Raw genomic sequence first — 17892 nt, forward strand, 5'->3', positions numbered from 1 at the left:
GCTTAGTTTGCATGTGAACTTTAGCTAGATCATCAGAATGAGCAGTGATTTTTTTTTTTTTATTTTTATTTTTTTTTTTGGTGGAGTTTTTAAAATCTGGTTCTTCATTACTTGAAGCTGTTTACAGGAAGAGAGAATCTACCTCTTTAAATTAATCTGAATTCATAATCTCCTAACATGAGTTGTTAAAATCTAATACTATTGTGATATTTAAATATTTGTTTGAAACAATGCACCAAAATTATATACCTTCTTATTGTTTATACAGGTGGTGAATGTTTGATAACTGTATAATTTGGACTTTATTTTTAGTGTATTAAAGACCAAGAGTTTGAACATCTCAGGCATTTATACACCCGCATTTGTCTGCTCCTATGTACCAGAAATCCAGTGCATCAGAGCCTGCAGAGCACACAAACTGACGTGCCCAATGCTGCGTCACATGCATTTGTACAAACGGCGAAATGTGTGTCAGTGCTAAGAAAATGGCAGTGCTATGCGCTGAAACTAAAAAAACCTTCAATGTGTTTTAGTTCAAAAGCCTACTACTGCAACTTTCTCAGTGCTGACACATTTCACCATTTATACAAATGCATTCAACTCAGTGCCAAGCACTTTTAAAATCACCCGACGCTGTGTCACATGCATGTGTGCATAAACCCCTCTTGTTTTGAAAAGAAGTCTTAGTTGTATAATGCAGCTGTAACATAACATGATAAGCTTAATGTGATTAGTAAAACTGAAGCTAACTGCCTTTGAAAACATTTCAGCATCTAGTTGATCCTTTGTTTTGGTTTTAGCTTACTAATAAGTTCTCTACTACAAAGATAATATCTGTCTGTCAGTTTGGTTTTATATAAGGAAAAGGGAGAATTAAATTTCATTGCTTAGGAAAGAAGAAAAGAGGCTGGCCAGTTAACTCCAAAAAGCTGTATTTTGTTATTAAAGTATGGAACTGAGGATGGAAGTTTTGTTTACTCGGTGGAAAGCTGCTCTTTTGAGCTCTTGTGGGGGGTTTTAATCTATAGAAATTTTGGGCTTTGGGCAGGGTTAACTTCTGGGGTGCAGGAGGAAACCATTCTCTGTTAAAAACCCTCAGGGAGTATTGGCAGACAAGGTTCCTTGGGTGAATTTGATATCTTTTATTAGACCAACCCAAATGGTTGGAGAATAGTTATTAAGCAAGCTTTCGCGTTCAAAAACCCTTTGTCAGGCTAAGGAAGCTTCAGCAGTTGGTGTGTGCTCTGCCTGGATGGAGGTATTGAATATTTAAGTGACGCAAGGGTACATGAATTTGTGAGTTGATAAGAGCTTTAAGATGACTGACTTTCTTCTTTTTGCATTTTATTACATAGCTGTCAACTCCATGGCTGCATGTACATGTGTGTATTTATAATGTGGCTAATAGAAGAAAGACATGTTATAACAATCTTTGCATCTTAGATGTTGTTTACCTGGCACATCTTTCAACTTTCTTGGGCTCTCCAAGCATTTAAACCTCACAGTACTGCTGTAAAGTAGGTGAAATATATGCCAGTTTCAGGTTACTTCGTTTTCACTCATACTCGACTTGGGGGGAGGTGGGTAGTGGAGTCCCCCAGGGCTCGGTCCTGGGGCCTGCGCTGTTCAATTTCTTCATCAGCGATCTTGATGCTGGGGTGGAAAGCAACCTGTTTAAATTCGCTGATGACACCAAAATTTGGGGGGAGGTGAGCACGCTAGCAGGGAGAGAGAGATTGCAGAAGGATCTGGATAGGTTACAGGGGTGGGCAAACAGGAACAGGATGTGTTTCAATACGGACAAGTGCAGGGTGCTGCACTTGGGTAGTAGGAACCAGCAGCACACTTATACGATGGGGAACTCCCTACTTGAGAGCACGGAGGCGGAAAGGGATCTTGGTGTCATTATTGACTCCAAGATGAACATGGGCCGACAATGCGAGGTCATGGTTGGCAGGGCTAACCGGACCTTGTCGTGCATCCACAGGTGCATCTCGAGTAGAGCCAGGGAGGTGATCCTCCCCCTCTATGCGACGCTGGTCAGGCCGCAGCTGGAGTATTGTGTCCAGTTCTGTGCGCCCCATTTCAGGAGGGATGTGGACAACATGGAGAGGGTCCAGAGGAGGGCCACCCACATGATCCGGGGACAACAGGGCAGACCCTACAGTGAGAGACTGCGGGACCTGAACCTATTCAGCCTCCACAAGAGAAGGCTGAGGGGGGACCTGGTGACCGTCTATAAACTCACTAGGGGGAACCAGAAGGGTTTGGGGGAGACGCTGTTTCCCCTAGCCCCCGCTGGCATAACAAGGAGTAATGGGCACAAGTTGATGGAGAGGAGGTACAGATTGGACATCCGAAAAAACTACTTCACAGTTAGGGCAGCTAGGTGCTGGAACCAACTTCCAAGGGAGGTGGTGCTGGCCCCTACCCTGGGGATCTTTAAGAAGAGGCTGGATGCCTACCTGGCTGGACTCATTTGAGTCCCGTTTTTGTTTTTAGGGTTTTTTGTTGTTCTCCCGCCCTGGCGGGGGGTCGGGCTAGAAGATCTATTAGGTCCCTTCCGACCCTAAAACTATGAAACTATATAGCAACCATGCTCTTAGCGTTGGGAGTCGGTTTTTGCTGTGTAGATGACAGGGTACGGAGGAATTAAAATAAAAACATTGCTTTCACATAGGTGCTATTAATTGTTGTAGTTGCTCTTGTTTAATTGGATTTAAACCAAAAAACCCCCCCACCTTAACATGAAGGCATTTATTGTAAAGTCCTAACAGTTTGGGGCAAAATTTTCATTAAAATTACTGAATTCTTTTTTCAGACAAGAACCAATGTATTGTTTTTCTTGTACATACATGTGTTTAAATAATTGTACTTCAGCCTTGAGTATGAACCTGCTTGTTTGCCTGTAGGGTTATATTATGTAGAGTATTAGCCCATAAAATTTATAGGTATAAATATGTATAATCCTCTTTAAGAACATTGGATGAAAATACGACTAAGTGCTAAATGTTGTTGGCCACTAATCACTTCCATTGGGATTAGGATTTGGTGTTTTGGGTTTTTTTTTTTTTACTCTGATGAAATATCATGCACACTTTACTTTTTTTTTCTGTCTTTTTCTTTAAACCAGCAGTTGAGGATGATGCATCCTGGAAATGCAAAATTATTGTATTATGTTTATAAAATAATGACATTTTTCCTCTCTTGACATTGCAAGTGCATCTGAAAGCCTTGCAAAAGCCAAAGAAAATGGTGCACACAACTTGGGAATTAACAGCATGATTTTTGCATAGCTTGTCTCAGGGTTCTCATCTGTTATGTATCGATAGACTTATAGTTTTTAAACAACACCTGTGTTCTGTATCCAGAGCAATTGTGTGGCTACAGAACCGACGCGAAGCCACTGTTGAACGGACAAGGACCACAAGTACAGTGCGACGAGATGATCCAGGAGAATTCAGAGTTGGGCGCCTCAAACATGAAAGAGTAAAAGTTCCACGGGGTGAATCCTTGATGGAATGGGCAGAAAATGTCATGCAGATTCATGCAGATAGAAAATCTGTTCTAGAGGTAAAGCATGTCTGTCTAATGAAGAGATGCTAAACGCTGTTTTTATCATTTCTGCTGTATTGAAAAATCATTCTCAAAGACCTGTTAGGAACTGACTGTTAAAATTTTTACTGCTACCATATTTATTTGCATACCATACCCGGAGACGGCCAGAGCAAGGTGTGGGGCCCAGGACAAATCAGCCTGTGTAGGGCCCCTCCCCCAGATATGAGGAAGCCAATGGCAGATTTGGCTGCAGGGGAAAATGGGGGTGCCGAGCAGCCAGACGTGAAGTTGGCAGCAGCGCGGAGTAGCCGCGGCCACTCCACCCAGTTCCACAGGCCCCGCAAAGTGCGGGGCCCAGGATGGTTGCCCTAATTTTGCCCCACCCCCCTACTAGGACTGGCCCTGACCACACCTTCTCTTCACAAATTAACAATTGAAAATTCCATGTCTGAAATGTGGAAACTGAACAGTTGTTTCTGATTTATGGGCACTGATCGTGGAGGTGGGGGAGGCAACATGGCAGCTAGGCTGGAGGTTCTGGGTGCACAGAGCTGGGTGAGGAATCCCCTCATCAGATTCATATTTCCCCCTGCTACTGCTAAGTAATGAAGCGTCTTCCTGAGCAGTTGCTACTGGGTCAACCCTTTCACAATCACCACCAAATTAAGACTTGTTTGCAGTGTCATTTCATATACAATTTGAAGGATTAACCCCCACAGCTTTTAGGAATTGAGGCTGCTAGGGAGGGATACTTCCCCAACCTATGCCTCTTTCCTGCCTGCCTTTTCCCCTACCCCCCCCCACAAGGCAGTGAGAACCTCCCACCCTTTGCCAGGTACACCTTTGAGCGAGTTACTTGCCACAGCAGAGATTTACTGGCCAGCACCTGTTTTTCTTTTTTCCCCTCCCTGTCTCTCTTGTTTCAGGAGGGCAGAATGAAGAAAAAAAGGGTTTTTTACATATTATTTGGGGGCTTTTGGTATGCAAATAAATGCTGTATTTCTTTATTTTAATCATATCTTTTAGGTTGAGTTCTTAGGAGAAGAAGGGACAGGCCTGGGGCCTACGCTTGAGTTCTATGCACTGGTGGCAGCAGAGTTCCAGAGGACAGATCTGGGAGCTTGGCTTTGTGATGATGATTTTCCAGATGATGAATCGCGTCAGGTATGGCACATTTCTTATCATGGACTTTCAGAGAAAAAGATTCATATTTTGTAAGATAAAGAAAACTGGTTATTTCACTACTTTTCCTGTCACACATGGCCATTAGCTGGATGCCTGCATCCAGTGTATAAGACTTACTTGTCTGCTGCCTCCTGGCTCTGGCTAAGATGGTTGTGTGTGAGATTTTTGCCCTTTAAGCATAGTATGGTGAGTGTAAGCTTTCCCCTCTCCAGAATGCACACAGCAGGTACACAGTTTTGTTTCTGCAGAGAGATGAAGCAGCACACGCTACAGGCAACAACAGTACTATTTAGTTAGTACACAGTAGGATGGAGTTAGATCTGTTTTGTGCACAGAATAAGGCAGGGTCTGATGGAGAAAAGTAGTGTGAGCATGTCCATTGAAGACTGAGGCTTTCTTGGGGTGATATCATTAGGTATTTTTTGTAGTAGTACTATGTTGTAATCCATACAAGGCAAAAGGTCACCTAGACAGCCTTAATTGTGCTATTTCCTAACTTCTGTGAGTGTTAGGTTTTGCAACCTGAATCTTTTTAACAAAGGGTTTTTTATATAATATTTATTTCAAAGGGTTGTATTGAAAAAGATGGGGTTTAGATTGCTTTTTTATTTTTATCATCTTGGGATTGCCTCTTTAACAAATATTACAGTATATCTGCACATGAAGATATGTGAATTACTATTTTCTAAGGTGGCAAAGATCTTTACATTTGAATAAGCTGCTTCTGTAAATTGGTTAGGCTGAAGGAAGCTCATGAAATAGCTTAATATAAACGTAACTTAGGTATTTCAGCTTATTTTGTACAAAACTAACCCTTCTTCCCTTCTTTCTTAAAACCAGGTTGACATTGGTGGTGGGTTAAAACCTCCTGGATATTATGTACAGAGATCATGTGGACTTTTCACAGCACCATTCCCACAAGATAGCGATGAACTTGAAAGAATAACCAAACTCTTTCATTTCTTGGGAATTTTCTTGGCTAAGTGTATTCAGGATAACAGACTGGTGGATTTGCCCGTTTCTAAACCTTTCTTTAAACTCATGTGTATGGGGGACATTAAAAGTAATATGAGTAAATTGATTTATGAGTCACGGGGTGACAGAGACTTGCATTGTACTGAAAGTCAGTCAGAGGCTTCTACAGAAGAGGGGCACGATTCCCTCTCAGTAGGAAGTTTGGAAGAAGACTCAAAATCAGAATTTATCCTTGATCCACCAAAGCCTAAACCTCCTGCTTGGTTTAATGGACTTTTAACGTGGGAGGATTTTGAATTAGTAAATCCACACAGAGCTAGATTTTTAAAAGAAATTAAGGACCTTGCAATTAAAAGACGGCACATCTTAAGCAACAAAAGTCTTTCAGAAGATGAAAAGAACACAAAACTGCAGGAATTAATGCTGAAGAATCCATCGGGTTCTGGGCCTCCACTTAGCATAGAGGATTTAGGGTAAGATTTTTCCTCTGTATTGGTATATAAATTGGCATCATTGATAGATCAAGTCACAGTTTCTGTAGCCATGGTTTGTGAAGCCTTTTATAGAGAAATTGAACAACTATGTTAATGGTGTAACTTCATAACGTTTTGCTTTGGTTCTTTACTTGGCCTTTTAACCAACAGTACCTTTTTGTAGTTGTTTGAAAAAAGAGGACAAACTGAAATTGCAATTGTTTGAAACCAACAGTATTAAGAAGTTTGAAGCACCATGAAGCATTCATACTTGGATGAGTTTGAGGCAGCACATTGTGTCCTGTTTGGACCTTTGAATTATTTTTAAGAAAATAACAAGTTCTCATTTCATTAAAATAGGAGACTTTTTAAATTCTGATTTTTTTTTATTTTTTTATTATTTTTTTTTTTTTTGTATGTCCGCTGGCTGTGGTCCATTGCTCCACAACCTGTCACCCATTCACCATTGCAGTTTTAGCTTTGGAGCTACTAATGTATGGAATGCATCTTCTATGTGAACAATGCTAAAGTTGCAGCTTATTGGTAGTGCTTAATATACTCGCATAGGAAACTTAGGTTTGAAGCCTAAGAGGAAACAAAGTATTTCTTGCCACTTACCATTAGTCTTTGAAGTAAATATGCTGCCATAGCATTGCGTGTAACGTAGAGATATCCATGCTAGCTTTATATTACCAGCTCAGGTGCTGGTAATAGTCTACCTGTGGCTACAAGTATTCAGCATGAGCTTATTTACCCCGCTGAACCCGTGCTGAGCCCCATGTTGCTACAGCTAGACAGTTACTGTTGCCAAGTTTTGAAAGTAGAGAACTTGGCTAGACAAACTCAGAAAGCTATTGGCTGCTGTCAGGTAACGATTTTTATGTGATCACTGGACAGTTTACCAAATATTGCATGTATTATAATGATACAGGATCCTTGATTAATACAGTTTATTATTAGGAGCCCACCAAATTCCCTAGATTTAGGGACAGGATCTTGAAATGGGAAGCACTAAGCTAGCATCATTGCAGTGATTTCTCTGAGATTGTCCTTCCCACCAGACCTGGAATGCTGCCTAATCGAAGATACAAGATGGGGAGGGAACTTCTCAGGAAGTCCTCTTGGAAAAAATAATAAAAACAGATGTAACTGGTATTCTAGGTTTTGTTTAATTTAGAACTGAGTCTACAGTAAAAGATTTCAGATTTTCCATGCGATTGTAAATATGTAACATGGCAGCATGGTTGGGCATTAGAACTGGTCATAGCTTTAAAACTCATTTTTACGTGGAGTATGTTAAGTGACTTTGACACTGCTCGTATTAACCCTGAAAACAGCATGAGTGTTCCTGTTAGCATGAGTTCAACTAGAAGCCTCAGTAGCATTTTACATTTCATAACATTTGCATTTTGACTTTTTTAAATTTTCTGACACATTTGGAAACTGAATAGAAAAAGTGAGCAATGTACATAAAATGCAGGTATATTTGAAACGTCCATATGACATAACCTTTAATATGGTGTCATTGTTCACATTTATAAAAAGATAATCTGCAAGCTTTTTTTTGTGGAGTAATTAGGAGTCTAGCATTTGATGCAAAAATGGGAGCAGATTTTTGGTTTCTACTAACGGCTATCCTTATTTTTTGCAGTCTAAATTTCCAGTTCTGCCCGTCATCAAAAGTGTATGGGTTTACAGCTGTGGATCTCAAACCAGGTGGTGAAGATGAGGTTAGAATAATATTCCATCTAGAATTTTAATATTCTGTCTCTAATTAATTAATACAGTGCTTACACCATGTATACATATATTTTTATAGATGGTAACGATGGATAATGCAGAGGAGTATGTGGATCTGATGTTTGACTTCTGTATGCACACTGGCATACAGAAACAGATGGAGGCATTTAGAGGTAACTTTAACCATGACATAGTATATGTGCACTTAAGGTTTTCTGATTTAATTTGACATTCCAGAAATGTGTGTTAAAAACAAACCATATGCAGTAAAAAAGGATTATAATGCCCAAGGCACTGTCTTTGTTAGTACAGATAGAAAATGGAAATAGTAACACATTTTAAATATTGGCTGTTGTTGTACATGACATTATCAGCAAATAGTTACATGTATATACATCCCAATTTTTGCCTCCACATCAGTAGGCTTAGAAGGGTAGACCAAACTAATCAGCATAGTAGTTTATAAAACAGCTAACAGCATAGGCTTGCTGCAGTATTGACTAGTAATACCTACTTGTGAATTGCGAATAATCAAGTTGGTAATATTGTTTACTCTTGCCTTAACTGTAGCTATTCTGTTTTTTCCACTGATTTAACTAAGAAAACATTTTAAAATATTAGCTATATCTTGCTGATTGTAATATGTATAAAACCTAAAGTATTTGAGATTAAATTCTTATGGTTTTGTCTTTGTGTCTGTATAAATCAAGATGGGTTCAATAGAGTCTTCCCAATGGAGAAGCTGAGTTCCTTCAGCCATGAGGAAGTTCAGATGATTCTTTGTGGAAATCAGTCACCTTCTTGGGCAGCCGAGGATATCATTAACTACACAGAGCCTAAATTGGGTTACACACGAGAGAGGTAACTATTTGATTAAATTTTTATGAAACGGCATTCAGGAAACATGTAAAGTGGTAGCATCCGCAGTATTCCTTATACAAAATTGGATGAATTGTTGGTAGTAAAATAGCAAATCAATATGGAATAAACATATGGCAGGCGAGGTGTGGAGATTTAATTATGGATGAAGAGGGGTTTGGTGTTTGGGGTGAAAAGATACCCCCCCACACCCCCACCCCCCAATGGGGAGTCAACACATTCAGAAGAGCAGGCAAGGTAAATTCATGTTTTCTATGGTAAAGTGTTGAGAAGCCATGGCTTTAGTCTTTGTTTTACCTAGTGCAAGTTTGAAGCTCTCCCATCTTAGCAGGAGCATATCCTTATTCCTAGAACTATCTTGGTTATCAGAATGCAAAAGGAGCGTAATAAATCAAAGATGTCCTGTAGCAGGGGTCTTCTGTTGACCCCATCGTTGCATAAGTGAAAGGACAAGGTGCAAAAACACTGGTGGAGCAGAGTTCTTGGTGTAAGAATAGTGCTATCTGTGGAAAATCCTTAGAGTTTAAGCTAAGACTTATTTTTGTTTTGGTTTAAGTTACCAATAAATTGGGAAAGCAGGAAATTTGAAACCCTGACTGGTGAATTTTCACTTGCATGAAGGCTTCTTTATACTGCTCTTGTGATGTAAAGAGCCTTTGTGAAGATAATAAATGTATACACCCTCTTAAAGCCCTATGCACTGCCAGCATGGTGCAAAAGGGTGCTTACCTTGTGGGTTGCCAGTTTCAACAAATAATTAAATTGGGATTAATTCCATCTCTAATAGACATACCAAAGTTTTGCCATGTGATACTTGGGAAAGATTTTTTTTATTGTTGTTTTCACTTTTAATTCTTTATAAATGCTTTATACTCAATTCAGTACTGATCTGGGCCCCACTATTTTTAAAGATTTTCTGTTTAAGCTTGGGCAAGCAATTTCATTTCAGTGTAAAATTACAAAAAATTCTTCTCTCTTCACCAAAGTAACTTTTTATTGGTTTTTTTTTTTTTTTTTTTTTCATTTACCTGTACCCCTGGATTCCTTCGGTTTGTGAGAGTGCTTTGTGGGATGTCTTCAGATGAAAGAAAAGCCTTTCTTCAGTTCACTACTGGCTGTTCAACACTTCCACCAGGAGGACTGGCTAACTTACACCCTCGCCTCACTGTTGTACGCAAGGTATGGGCTGTTTGGGGTACCTTTCTACAGCAGCTCTTTGCTTTAAAAAAACAACCTTTGCCACTTCAGTAAGAAACATTGTTACTTTTCTTAACCTCATCAATGCTTATTATTGCCTGTTATTCTTTTGATTGTAACTTCTAAATCAGTTCTTTCCTCCAACTTCATGTTCTCATGAAGGAATTAATTACAAGTGTTTGTAAACTAAATACCAAACAAGTATTAGTAGTGGATGTAGTGTAGGAGTAGTGTCATTCCTTGGAATCCCCCCTCCTTTGTTTATGAACTAGACTGTAAATTCTGTGGAACAAAGGATCAGTCTATAAAGTACTGTGAACAACTACCCTCTGTATAAATTGTCATCCTTTTTTTTTTCCCTCAGGTTGATGCTACAGATGCAAGTTATCCATCCGTGAATACATGTGTGCATTACCTTAAGTTGCCTGAGTATTCTTCTGAGGAGATAATGAGAGAGCGCCTACTAGCTGCTACTACGGAAAAAGGCTTTCATCTCAACTGAGTTACTGAGTGCAACACATGGAACCTGAGAAACTGTTTTTTATACTAGTGAAGCCTCTTGTGTTTGTGTGCAGAAAATATGATCTCCACGCTGTGCTCTGATGAGAGTTGCCTTTTTTTCCACCTGTGGGGCGTTAGGAACATGTGGAATAAGTTTGTTAGCTGCTAATGACACAACAAATCCCTGTAACTACACAGCCAGCAAGTAAATGGCACAGAACACTGTGTGATGCTTCAAGGGCTTGCACGACTGGAAATTAAGGTGGTTCTGTTTGACTGTTCCAACGAACAGATCATCAGATTTTCAGTGTTCACTGATATAAATTTCTAACAGTGTATTTGTGTAAAGTTTGTCATTTAATACCTTGTACACTACAGTTGCCATCACTGATCCCTATTTTGCTGGCTTTAAGCTAACTGGTCAAAAAACCTGCTTCCTTAAAACCTAGAGTTAATGAGCATCTCCAGCTTTCTCTTTCTTTTTTAAAATGGTGCCTGCACAATTGGAGTATTTTAGTGTTTTCTTTTTTTTGCATATAATCATGCACAACTGTTTAGTTTTCTTTCAAGTGGGAATATATTTTGATTTCTTAAATCCCCTCCTATAAAGATCAAATCCCTAAGTGTGTTTGTGCAGCTCAACAATAAAGCTATTTAAGAAAAAGAAAAAAAAAACACTGGTCCCTGGTGCAAGGCACACTTAAAGCAAGTTTTACTTTGGTTGTATTTTCTTTGTATATTATAAACATTTATTTAACTTGTTGCAGTTTGAAGTTAAAAAAAAAATTCCAATGTGTATGCTCAACAATAATCATTAAAATGTTTGCAGCGTACAAAACTGTCTCCTCTGAACGTTTTGTTACTATTCTCCAAATGTGAATATATAGACTACATATTTTCTATTGATTTGGTTAAATGAAAGTATTTGGAAAGCAATCACATGAAAGAACTGTAAGTTTAAAAAAAAAAGAAAAGAATTTGGAATAGAGCAAATAATTGACTGGTGTGTTAGCTCACCTGAGGCTAAGCGGGGCATTCATAATTCTGTATTGTATCTTCTTGAATTTGTTTTTCAGTGATAACTTTGTGTGCGCTGTGCTTGGAGTGTGTATTTTTTTAACATATTTGTATGACAGATAAGATTACACATAGCACTAGAGGGAAGGGCTGCCTCATGTAATGCAGTTGATTTGGCATTTTGAGGGAAAGAAACCTGTCTTGGTTTTCTTGTGCAATGATGTCTTGCGGTAAGTGATTTGATGAAGATGAAGTAAATAAGAGGTTACTACTGGAGTCTTTCTAAACCATCAAAAAGGAAACGCATATTTCTCAGTCCCCTTAACGTCTCAACATTTTCTGGGCTCTCCCCTTCTCTGTCACCTGGATCTTTCTTCTGGGCCTGGACCAAAGCCTATCCTTAAAAACAATCCAGAATTTTTTTACTTCTGAGTAACATACCAAGCAGATTCCTTATCAGATCTCCAGCAGAGGTTTCACAACACTTGAAAAAGATTAACTCTGCCTCTTTGTTGGCTTTGGAATTTTTCTGCAAAACTGAGAAAACAAATGAGGGTTTTTTAGAAGGGGGGGGGGGGGGGCATGGGGGGGGGTGAGGAGAAACCCTCACTTCCCCACCTCACAACTGGCAGACAGATAGCTGAGACAGAGCAGATCACAAGGTAAGTAGCTTAGAGCCAGTGTATGATCAAGGTTTCACTGAGAAAATCCTAGCTGGTGCATTTAGGGAAAACTTGACAGGAATTTGGTTGAATGTTCCTCAGGGAAAGTTCACTTCTGCTACCATGCAGGCGATATGGAAGCTTTCCTCATTGAGACCAGGCCAAAATCCATCACCTGGACCTGGGCCAGGGTGAGATTTCCTTTTTAAAGCCCCCCTCCCCCTCTCCCCTGCGTGTGAGGCTCCTATTTCTTAAAACCTTCACAAGCAGCAAAGCTTCACAGGAACTTCTGAATGCTGGGGGAAGGCAAGTCCCTTTGTGACACCCAGAACAAAGAAATTGCTTTTCTTGACCCAGGTAAGATCCACATTGAGATGGCTGAGAGGCTACAAAGCATGCCTGAATGCCCTATTCCCCTTTCCACTCCAGGTGGTATTGGAGTGACAATTGAGGAAGTGATGGGATTTAGTTTGTGGCTTTTGCCACTCAAAAGTTTTTGCCCCTCACTACTCTAGTTCACTCCTCATTTTACGTAGTCATGGACTTGGTCCAGGCACGCCGCTTGGACTAAGTGGGGTGAAGATTCAAATCCTTTTCCTTAAGAGGTAAAATACCCTCTTCTTCCAATTTCCATGAGTTTCACAGTGATTTATACAGCATGGCACAAGATACATACATACTTGCAGATAACCAGCAGAGGTCCCTAATCACATATCAGATCTCATCCCTCATTGCTTTAACGAAGAGTTTTCAGTGCTGACATTCAGGCAACCTTGTTTAGCCCAAAGAAGAAGATAAACAGTTTAATAGATTCTAAGCCCAAATAGGACCCCCACAAATGTCCATCTTTGAATATACATAAATGCCTGGGAGAAATCCAAGGAGTACATGCTATACAACACCAGATGTCTTTATCAGCCAGACCTATAATCATGTCAGAATAAAACAATAAGTTTCTCTAGTAAGTTCAACCTTCCATGAACCATCTGTAACACTAATTACATTTTAAATCTAGGTCTTTGAGAGAGTCTCCAAAAGAAGCCAAATTTAAGCATAACGTTATTTTATCTGGGATTGAAATCCAGCTAACCAGTGTCTTGTTCCTGGTCATTCCTTTTCAATATTGCAACTGCATTAGCAGTCTTCCAGTCCTTAACAAATCTTGAAAAGATGTGCTGGGGGATGGGGATATGAAAGCTCCTCATTTCCTTTAAGACTGGTATAAATTGGTTTGAAAATAACTTCAGCAGATGCCCCCTTACATTCTCCTTTGTTGCAGATCATAAACTTTCTACTCCATTCTCAGCAGTACATAGGATGGGTACGTGATCCTCCTTCATTACAAATAAAGAATAAAAATATCTATTAAATATTTCTGCCTTCCTGACATTGCTATTTACAATCTGCATGTAGTAGTGGGCCGATTTTGGGCCTGGGGGTTTTCTTATCCCCAATATATTTTTAAAAAAATACCTTACCTTTTAATTGTGGCCACATGTATTTTATTGTTCCTTTGGCTTCCCTTACGAGTTGCCTACATATTTTAACATCACGTTATAGTCACTGCCCTTTACTTCCACTTTTTTCTATCCTTTTATATGAAGTTTTTAGGTTTTATTGCATCAGACGTTTTGAACTTCCAAACACATTCTATTTGCCAGTGATCATGATCACTGGTGCCTAGGCAAATGCAAATTTTTAGCTGGGCTATTTATTTTTTCCTTATCCGTCAGCATGAGGTGTAATATTAAGTTGTGCAGCTGGCAGAATAAGACCTTATCTAGCATTTAGTTGCTGTCCGCAATAGATGACAAGGTGTCCCCAAGGTTGAAGTCACCCATGACAACACATTTTCTTCATCCTACACATTTATAGACAGATTTTTAAGAAGCAGTTTCTTCCTGCTGTTTGAGATGAGGCAGTCAGTAATGCATGTCCACTAGAATCTCACCACCTAGTTTTATTACTGACAAGTGTATCTGCGAGCATTCAGTGTCCTGTGATCTCAATAAGCATGCAACTCTTTAACAGGAAAGGGTATTTCTTGTGGGAGGTGCCATCATTCCCTTTCCCATTTTATCCTCATAGCATAAGTTGTAATAATTGATTTCAGTGTTTCAGTCATAAACCCCATTTTCACCATCAAGTTCCAGCAATACCAACCATACCATATTGCTTATATGAGCATCTTCAGCTTCTCCTTTTTTATGACCTAGCGTGATAAAGTATGATGATGTTTGTGATATTTCTTTGTTAACTGTTTTCTGTTACAATAGGATTTCCTGCCCTGGTTTCTCTAACTTGTACACAGGGAAAGAACGAGGTAATCATGTTTTGAAGCAGAACCAAGGATAACTTGCCCCTTTGATGCAGCATATCAGGCATTTAGTTTAGTGTGTGTCGGGCAGAAGCGGGAATCGATGGTCAATGGAGGAGGAAAAACAGTTTTGTGTTATGATTCCAAGGTTAAGTGTTGTAAACTGCGGGTTCCCATGACCGGCAATCCTTTATGCTGTGGTGCTGCGGACCTGAGTGGTAATGTTGTGAACAAAACTATAGTATAAATATGAGAGAAAAAAACACCAGATTAAGGGGAAAGAGCGTTTATTTTAATGCTTAGAAGCAAATACCTAATCATTAAAATAATAAAAAAATAAATTTACAAAGTAGCAGCTTCCTCTTGAGCATGAGACGTATCCAAACCTTATTTTATCATCGTTGTTCATTTTTATTAACATAATGGTTCTTAACTGCCTCAATACTTGGATTACAATTTGCACAGTACTTAGAAATTTTTAACATTCCCTTCAGTATAAAATCTGAGTAAATGTAAACAGGCTTTATGGCAGTCACTCCTATGAAAAAGCAAATTTGTTCCTGTGAAGCTGAAATCCAGCAGAAGATTGGTCATACAGATGCAGAACAATAAGATCTTAAGCTATGTACTTACAGCAACAAAAATATATATTGGTATATTAAAGCAAGCATAGAAACTAATTTGGGATTATACTAATTTTTTCAGCTCCTTTCCACCCCCACCAACTCCTAGTTTTGGCATGAATATACAGTACATAAACCAAAGAGATACATGAAGACAGACTTCCAAGACAACTCTAAAGATATTTCTCTAATAGAACTGCAAATACCAAAACAAATACTTAATTTATTAGAAGGACAGCTGCTGTGTCAACTGAAATTTGTTGCTTTGCTTAAAGCTTTTTCCTTTTATTCATGTTTGTTTTATCTTTTGGTATTCAAGTATTTTGTTGTATAGATAAAAGGAAATGGAACTAGATTTCTTGATTAACTGCATCTTCAACATGTTTAAATCAGTTTGAATATTGCAAGATTTGTCCTTCTGAAGTCTCAAGAAACAGCTGTAGAGGATGGCCTTGATGTTTTCTTTGTAAAATATGTTCTTCAACAGGCTTGTCTGTTTCTCTAAGTTTCTGCCATTTTGTCAAGAACAAGTAGAGGTGCAAGAATTCTACTCCTGTTTGTTTCCACGATGCATCCATTTAACACCATTTCATCCAAAATTATGTGCACTCTATCCAAGTTGAACATTATCTAGAAGTATTTCAAGTTAAGTAATTTTTTTACTTACAAGTACTGAGCAATGTGAGGACAACTACATTGGAAATGTTATCTGTCCACTTCATGTGTCTAATGTTCCCAACCCTCTTCCCTGATTAAGGCTTCCAAAAAGAGGTATTTGTAAATTTAGAGTTTGAGATTATCTAATAAATTTTACTGGAGCTAATGTACATTTCAGAAATAATGCTTTTGACCTTGTTATTCATGTGGCAGTGTCAATGGGAATGAAAAACTGCAGTCTTCTATTAAACTAGTTTAGGAATTAACAGTGTAATAACATGAAGAATTAATACTTGCATAACGTTTTTAGATGGGCTGATATGAGGTTACTTCCAATTGCCTCCAATGTTATGGAAAAATAATTTTAGATTCCCATGGGCGCATAATACTACTAGCAAGACAGGGAAGTGAAGAAGAGTGGAAATGTAAATCTTATATTCTTCATTTCAGCTAACCAAAATAATTCTTTTAGTCTACTTGTAAATATCAGTTACAGTTAAATGTTAAAGTTGACCCTTGTATCTATATTTTATTTCTACTCCTACACCATTTGTTTAGGCTAATGGAAAATAGCTTATCAAGTTGAATAAGCTGATATGAAATAGGAAGGTATTAACCTACTATAGTTGTGTATAAATAACAGTGATTTTGCTGATATCTCCTTCTTAAGAAGTAGAATTTAATAAAAGGTTCATGTTTAAATGGTTATCATTTTGCAGATATGTTTAGGACCTTCAGTATACACATAAAAAAGCTGAAGGACAATTTGAAACAATATAAAAGTGTACTTCTGTGTTGTGTGCCTTGTCCACTAGTGTATCTGTCTAATCATGGTCTCTTAATTGCTTCTGCCTTGGCACATTTTATACCAGCAAATAAAGAAGTTGGATACCATTCCATGTGCTTTATTTGTGTAGTAACTGAATAAATATGATGTGGAGGAAAAAAGTTTTAGTAAGAACATATCTTGCTCTTTCTATTGATCTCTCATCTATGAGATGGGAATTGGCATGAAAACACTACAAGGGAGGCATTATCATGGCTGCCCCCCTGATTCAGCACAATTCTGCATAGAAAGAACTTAACCTTCCTTCTGCCTTGTCCCCACCTGTTGCTGCTCTTTAGTCTTTTTTTTTTCCCTTTGCTCAATAGATCAATCATAGCTTCAGCTTTGCTCCTTCTAGATCTTGGCTGTATGTCAGAGATTCCAGCTATTGCAGTGGAGCCAGAAAGATGCTTTACGTTCCAGTTTGCAAATGCATCTTTCAACAACTTTCTTTTTTTCACCTTCGATATTTCTGCTTCCAGGAGCTTGTTTGCTAGTGTGGTTATTCAATAGTATGGCACGAGCTAAGGAAGACACATGGTCAGATTGTTCTCTCTTAGTTTTCAGGGCTCTATGGAACCCTGCAATGTAGCTGGAGACCCACGTTTTAACAGGTGCATAAGCATTGCTCTGCTCACCAATGCAAGGCCTAAGTCCTAATTTAAAAAGTGATTTATGGGAGTTGGTCACACTGAAAGCTTCTAAGGTCCAAAACTATAGAGAAACGTTGGTAACTATGAACAACACCATGCTTTTAGACACCTGCTGTAGAAGCAGAATTTCCACAATTGACTTCGGTGCATTAACTAAGCCAGCCAAGAGAAACATTGCAGAGGCACCTAACTTAGGGCTGCAGATAAGCACCTATCTGAGACCAGCGTTCAGAACCTGAAACCTCTTCCTGTACTTCAGTGTCTTAAGCCATTCCTTTGGGTAGAGATGACTAGTTCATTCTTTCAAAATGATGTGGTGGAGGTATCATCAACCTTTTAGATAATAGTCCAATGGTTATAGTACATCCTCCAGGAAGTAGACGACCTGGGTTAAATTCTTCCTCCATCCAAGCTTCAAATCCACGTGTCTCACTGTGCAAGGAGTGGGATTTAATTACAAGCTAGTGGTTGGGCTGTCTGGGAACACTCCCCAATCTCACTGATTTGATGCTGAGTCTGTACTTCAGCCAAGAATGCAACCTCTATAAGGCCAGAGAAAGAGCAATGCCCAAAAACCTTTAAAAATCCAGCCTTTGAAGTCTGTGAGGAGAATGTAGCCATCTGTCTCC

At 39.0% G+C, this 17892-nt stretch overlaps 2 protein-coding genes across 11 annotated transcripts in view; one reads left to right on the plus strand and one right to left on the minus strand.

Moving 5' to 3' along the window:
* Nucleotides 1-11346, plus strand: part of HECTD1 (HECT domain E3 ubiquitin protein ligase 1) — a 105927-nt gene extending 94581 nt beyond the window's left edge. For 7 of the 8 annotated variants that reach the window (XM_025202484.1, XM_025202481.1, XM_025202483.1 and 4 more), the window contains 8 exons: nucleotides 3372-3573; nucleotides 4585-4722; nucleotides 5584-6191; nucleotides 7843-7921; nucleotides 8011-8104; nucleotides 8642-8792; nucleotides 9845-9989; nucleotides 10372-11346. In XM_025202484.1, the coding sequence (XP_025058269.1) occupies nucleotides 3372-3573; nucleotides 4585-4722; nucleotides 5584-6191; nucleotides 7843-7921; nucleotides 8011-8104; nucleotides 8642-8792; nucleotides 9845-9989; nucleotides 10372-10509 (1555 nt within the window). In that variant the 3' untranslated portion in view covers nucleotides 10510-11346. Of the gene's footprint in view, nucleotides 1-3371; nucleotides 3574-4584; nucleotides 4723-5583; nucleotides 6192-7842; nucleotides 7922-8010; nucleotides 8105-8641; nucleotides 8793-9844; nucleotides 9990-10371 lie in introns of those variants that run through there. The other variant, XR_003093736.1, reaches the window with a different exon arrangement.
* Nucleotides 11347-14777: 3431 nt separating this feature from the next.
* The window catches only part of AP4S1 (adaptor related protein complex 4 subunit sigma 1), a 45482-nt gene continuing 42367 nt past the window's right edge, over nucleotides 14778-17892 (minus strand). For all 3 annotated transcript variants that reach the window (XM_006022260.3, XM_006022259.3, XM_006022261.3), the window contains exon 6: nucleotides 14778-15757. In XM_006022260.3, the coding sequence (XP_006022322.1) occupies nucleotides 15629-15757 (129 nt within the window). In that variant the 3' untranslated portion in view covers nucleotides 14778-15628. The remainder of the gene's footprint in view (nucleotides 15758-17892) is intronic.

Source organism: Alligator sinensis, unplaced genomic scaffold (assembly GCF_000455745.1).
Source record: "Alligator sinensis unplaced genomic scaffold, ASM45574v1 scaffold720_1, whole genome shotgun sequence".
NCBI lineage: Eukaryota > Metazoa > Chordata > Crocodylia > Alligatoridae > Alligator > Alligator sinensis.